This window comes from Amphibalanus amphitrite, unplaced genomic scaffold, assembly GCF_019059575.1.
Source record: "Amphibalanus amphitrite isolate SeventyFive unplaced genomic scaffold, NRLGWU_Aamphi_draft 001030F_arrow, whole genome shotgun sequence".
In the NCBI taxonomy this organism is placed as follows: Eukaryota; Metazoa; Arthropoda; class Thecostraca; order Balanomorpha; family Balanidae; genus Amphibalanus; species Amphibalanus amphitrite.
In genome coordinates, this window is record NW_024882524.1 from 1 (window position 1) to 5,841 (window position 5,841).

Genomic DNA, 5,841 nt, shown 5'->3' on the forward strand with positions numbered 1-5,841 from the left:
TGTGTTACTCAGAGTTAATTTGTGAATAATCCTAATATTTTGTGCCTCATGATCCCCACAATCGCGGTAAGGAACTTTTGCATACATAGTTTGTTATTTGAATCACTAATTTGTCAAAGATTCACTGATTGAACTCATTGTTTGTTCATAACTCGCATGTCTTCTTGCCACTTATCAGTCACTAAAAGTTATATGCATTGTTTCAGGATATTTTGGCCTATTACCAATTACAGATGTCGAAAGATTGGCTAGATTTGTTTGAAAGTCGAATCACGTTTCGATGTCTGCACGATGTGTTTTATGATAAGCTGACTATTCTTGTTAGATCCAAAGCAAGTGCATCCAACCATTATTTCGTTATTTGAAACTTGTCGTCATCATGCTTGTGATTGAAATGTGTTGGGTGTACATATGAATGATGTTATGTGTTTGTTCCGACCAAAAGAAATACAAACTTTCTGCCCTTCTTGCTCCCTATTTTGTTAACCTATTTTGTGCAGCACGATAGTTTCCCGTGTGAGTGTGCCCCCATTAGGTGCGATGTGCACTCAATGAGATATAATCGCGCTGGTGTTGACGAGGAGGTGCCAAGCTGATGAGTCCATCACGCAGTAAAGGTACGACCCGCAGCCTGCAGTTCTTTGGTCCGCTAGGCTTGCGCTACCATCTGGCTTCCCTACCACATCGCCAAACGTAGTTTGTGCGGATGGGACGGGTTTGCTGTATTTGCTCGACGCTGCGTAGCAAAGAGTGTAGTTATTTCAGCATGCAGTGCTGTGAAGTATGTTCTAGCTCAGCTGGTTGAAGCTAATGGTGTATGAACAATGAACGGACTTTTATCGTTACGAAAGTTTGTTACATAATATTCGCAGCGCCTTTTTGTTACTCTCATCTTAGCAGCTTGCTTTTGCACCTGTCCAATTCTGCATGCTTTATTTCTCCTAGCTCGTTTCTATTTCGCTTGTATCGCATGAAATTAGTGCCTTGCTTTCAATGTATCTTTTCCGAAGATGCATACTTCTGCTTGTCCTTACTCTTTAGACGGGCATTCTTGGCTTCATGTACCGTTAGTTTTGCCTCCACTGACTACTCCTGCCCCGAATGGCGTACTAGTGGCTTGTGTAGGCGGGCTGCTGGCTGTGGCTGCTGGACCTCGCGCTGTGACCATGTGCAGTCCGCGCCCCCGCCCTTGCCGTAGTGTCCATGAAATGTCCGTGCGGCTAGTGACTGGGCCTCATGCTCAGCACCCTCCCCGTGCCGCCAACTCAGCCCCCTCCCCGCTCAGCCCCCTTCCCACTCAGCACCCTCCCCACTCAGCACCCTCCCCGCTCAGCACCCTCCTCGCTCAGCACCCTCCTCGCTCAGCACCCTCCCCGTGCACCCAGCTCAGCACCCCTTACCCCCAGCTCAGCCCCATCTCCCTGCCGCCAGCCCAGCAGCCATGGCCGGCGCACACCGGATGGACACGTGGCGCGAGAAGTGGCAGGCCGACAACATTCGCTTCCACATGCCGGTCGTCAACCCCAACCTGGAGCAGTGGTACCACAGGGCGGCCAGCGACGACAAGCCCGTCGCCTTCCTGGTGCCCCTCTGCGGCAAGACACTGGACATGATGTGGTGAGTCGAGGGATGTCTCATGGACTCCACAAGTCCACAAACTCCTGACTGACTCTACTGATGTCCCACTCCTGACCCCTGATCATTCACTAATACATAACCTGGAGCGCCAGAATTTCTAACGCTTCAGACTTGAAGGCAGGCATTTGTATGTTGGACAAGATTATTACTTATCGCCGACATTATCTTTGCCCTACAGGCTGTACAACAAAGGGCACACTGTGATTGGAATCGAGGGCGTCGAGAAGGCCATTACGGACTTTTTCACCGAAAATAATCTGGAGTTCACCAAAACGACGACAGAAGCTGGCAACCTCTTTCAGGTAAGTGCTGTGTGGCAATGTTTTTCCTTGCTCTACATGTCGGTAAGTAATAGGAGCTTTTATCGGTTCATATGATATTCAGCTAAGTTTGGTGAAAGATGAGGTAACTATTTCATGAATTTCCGTTCCGTTGCTTGTACTATCAACTAATTAGGAAAGACCTCAAGTCTATCTATCTAATATCTAATGTCTATTCGTGTTTGTCTGAATTTCCCCGGCTGTCAGACCGGTCACAGTCTCTGCTCTGTCTCTAACTCCGTCCTTAAATGTGTCCCTTCCCAGCGTCTGAACTCTCTCCGCCCTCCCATAGACTGCCGACGGTCGGATGCGGCTGTACCAGGCGGACCTCTGTGAGCTGAACCCCCTGACCTCCCTCCCATAGACTGCCGACGGTCGGATGCGGCTGTACCAGGCGGACCTCTGTGGGCTGAACCCTCTGACTTCCCTCCCATAGACTGCGGACGGTCGGATGCGGCTGTACCAGGCGGACCTCTGTGAGCTGAACCCCCTGACCTCCCTCCCATAGACTGCCGACGGTCGGATGCGGCTGTACCAGGCGGACCTCTGTGAGCTGAACCCCCAGCTGATCGGCCCCGTGCAGGCCATCTGGGACCGCGGATCCTATGTGGCCATCACCCGGGATGACCGACCGGCGTGAGTGCACAATCAGCGGTCACATTTAGGGCGTATTCGCAGTCTCCCGGACGACGAAGATTCTACGTCGCCCTTCCAATCCCGTTCGATGACCGCCGCAGCCCAGCCCCCCGCCGGCCTCGAACGGCATTGGCCGGACGACGTAGAATCTTCGTCGTGTGGTAGACTCCGAAATCCGGGAGACTTCTTGCCATTCCTATCGAACGTACTGACTCCGCTTTTAGTGAGTGGAGCTTTCCAATAGATTGAGCTAAAGGTTCAAGACGCATAGTCGTGGACCTAAGAGACGAGTATCTATGCTGTAGAATGTCACGTCGATATGTCATGTGTCCGAGCGCGTCCTATCAATCTCGTCCTCATGCTCTGAATTCGTGCCGCAGTTAATACCTCTTCTTTGGTGCCATCATACTGTGATTCCATATCGCAGGTACTGCCGGTTCATGCGCGGTGTGATGGCCCCCGGCTGCCGCTGGCTGCTGTGGGCGGTGGAGTACGACACCAGCCGGTACTCGGGGCCGCCGCGCGCGCTCACCGAAACCGACATCAAACAGGACCTCGGTGAGTTGACATATTCTATGGCCGTGGTGAGATATTTAAATAGGACCTCGGTGAGCTACTTGAAAAGGACTCCGGTGGGCAGCTGGAGGCTGGGTAAGGGCGAAGTGAGGGATTTGTACATGTCCTCGGTGAGCCTTGGATTTGGTTAGGTCTCAATGGAAGATTTGAACAGGGTGTCGTCAGAAATTGATAGGCTGGTCACGGTTTACAGGGTTTGCCTTCAGTGGGAGGGTTAGAACTGCGGCGAGAGGACTAATTGCTGTGGGAAGAGGCCTTTACAAGACTGCAGTGAGAGGACCAGAGTTACAGATAATGGTTCGGACGGTACTCGCCGAATTTGAGCGGGTTTCGGTCTTGACTCTTTTCTCGTTTTTTTTTTTTTTTTTTTTTTTTTTGTTGCGTAAGCCACAATTCAGCTATAACATTTGCCTTCTGCCACTTTACCAGTAAAATGCCGTCGTGTGTTGTGCGTTTACGGCGGTCACTCGCTACCACTGTACTTCACCCGTTCATTACTAAAGACGCATTCCATTCCACATTCCATTCTCTACATTCCAGACGAGTGCGTGAAGCTGGAGTGTCTCGGCCGCCGGCAGAGGACGGCAGAGGACTGGGAGCGACTCAAGGCCTGGAACCTGGAGGTGCTGGACGAGGTCATGTACCTGATCACGCCCAACTGAGCGGCGTGACGTCACACCAGCCTTTAGTAGAGGTGAGGTGTTGGTTGGCGAGCGAAAGCCTGGTTCACACTGGATGTACTGAGGACCCCAACTTGTGTGGTTTGATGTGAATTTATTGTTTGCAGATTTCTACTATAACATGTATTATGGTCTCCTGTTTCTGAACTTTTACTTCCACGCTATGAGTACTAACAAATAGTATAACTAGAAATGGTGTAGTATAGTATAGTTTGTTTGTTTTGTTGGGTTACGCTCTTTCCGTCCAATGAGACTATTGCAGAGCCGGGAGGATGATAGAAATTAGGAGGAGACATTGGTGTGGGCGAGCTCCCTAGAGAGTCACCGGGGGCTGAGCCCTTCCCAAAGGACAGGCCGACCAGCCCCCCCCCCCCCCCCCCCCCAAGTATTCACTGCACCCGGCTACGGGTGTGTTTCCTTCGGAGCAGCGGTGCCGCTCCAAGGGAGCAGCCCGCATGAGATAAAGTTGCCTGTCCAGCCTGGAGCGAGGGTTGTGGCGTGGAGGAGGATTTGAACGTCCTGAGGATGAAGACGACGGACGGGGGGGGGATGGTATAGTATAGCACGTTTTTATGTGATACGCGCTAGTGGCAGTGTCACAGTGTCGTATATTGCCCAGTAATGGTAACAGCCGGTGTTTCTGTGTTTCAGCCGCAACCAGCGGACTAGCTAGAGGGAGCGTCACTGGCGGTGGGAGGTAACGTGCGGCATACTGTCTCGTAGCATGAAGTCGTTTTGATGGCTGCCTTCCAAGGCTGTGCTGATATATTGACGCGAATGTGAATTGCAGAAGTCGCTGAGCCAGTCATATTTTCAAGGGGGAACATACTGGTATGTTTGTACCTATGTACTTAAATAGTCTGCTTTTTTTACTCGGCTCGGGATATTTGTCGCCCATATGTGAAAGTATGTACCACAATTTACGTACTTCATAGTTGCAGTATTTGAATATGCCTCCTCATGATTTGATATTATTCGTCAATGCCTGAAAACCACGGGTGTAAACATGACTTAGCGAGAGACAGCTTGGGACCGTCAACCCGGTGTCATTGTGAAAGAACTTTGCGTATTATTTTGGGTTTACTTGAAATAGCTGCAACTGAGACTATCTATGGAATTTATTTTTCTTCCTTAACAAAATCCAGTCTTCTTCATTTCAATGATGGGTACCGTTTTCATATTGTCAGTGACGAACAGCCAGATTCGTCTGTCCAACGTTGACCCAGCAGGGTCGAGGCTCGCCAACTACTGACCGTCCGGTATGTCTAAATACTAAGTGTAAGAATAATGGTAGAGGACAGATGCAAAAAGCGAAAAGTTCAAGATGCGAAGTCCGCAGGCATTCGGATCTTAATGCCCTGCATCGCGGTACTGTGTAGGCTGTGTAGTGCCGTTTTTACTGCCAAACTTCGGGTTAAGTTACGCTAATGTTCAGGGTTTTTACAACTGCAGTAATGACTATTTTTACTCGTTGTTGCATTTATTATAATTGCCGAAATGATTGTTGGACCGAATGCCTTTATGACAATAAATATTTTTTATGGGCATTTTTAGTGTATACCGAGACTGATTTTATCATGAGGCAATATGCAGGGCAGTGACAATATGCAATGTACGTCTCAATCGTATTCGTTAATTGCCTACATAAGCATCGGTAGGCCCTACGACGCTTTCCGTAGCGCTGTCACGAAAATAGCAGTGCGTTAAAGGAAAGTATATTTTTATCCGGTCACAAACAGATACAGCTGCCGAGCATTTGGCTCATTGCAGAGCGCAAGGTCACGCTTAGCCCGGTGTTAGCCGGCAGAGCCGCTTGGGTGTCAGGTATTGTGTGGCATACACTATACATATGTAGGAGTCAATGAGAGCCTCAGTGATGATGATAAATATGTATATATATATATATATATATATATATATATATATATATATATATATATATATATATATATATATATATATATATATATATATATATATTTCAAGTGCGA

At 49.0% G+C, this 5,841-nt stretch overlaps 1 protein-coding gene across 1 annotated transcript; it reads left to right on the forward strand.

Annotated features, from left to right (window-relative positions):
• Nucleotides 1-5,397, forward strand: LOC122369389 (probable thiopurine S-methyltransferase). The gene is made up of 6 exons (XM_043344102.1): nucleotides 1-1,617; nucleotides 1,817-1,940; nucleotides 2,467-2,594; nucleotides 3,022-3,152; nucleotides 3,711-3,864; nucleotides 4,502-5,397. Exons 1-5 carry the CDS (start codon nucleotides 1,442-1,444, stop codon nucleotides 3,830-3,832), a joined length of 681 nt encoding a protein of 226 aa, XP_043200037.1. The 5' UTR covers nucleotides 1-1,441; the 3' UTR covers nucleotides 3,833-3,864; nucleotides 4,502-5,397.
• The last annotated feature ends 444 nt before the right edge of the window (nucleotides 5,398-5,841 follow it).

Bases quoted from the DNA above. Each gene is read 5' to 3' on its own strand.
- LOC122369389 (XM_043344102.1), top strand. From the start codon at position 1,442: ATGGCCGGCGCACACCGGATGGACACGTGGCGCGAGAAGTGGCAGGCC. The intron at 1,618-1,816 runs GTGAGTCGAGGG...TTTGCCCTACAG, and splicing joins AAGACACTGGACATGATGTG to GCTGTACAACAAAGGGCACA. The intron at 2,595-3,021 runs GTGAGTGCACAA...TCCATATCGCAG, and splicing joins ACCCGGGATGACCGACCGGC to GTACTGCCGGTTCATGCGCG.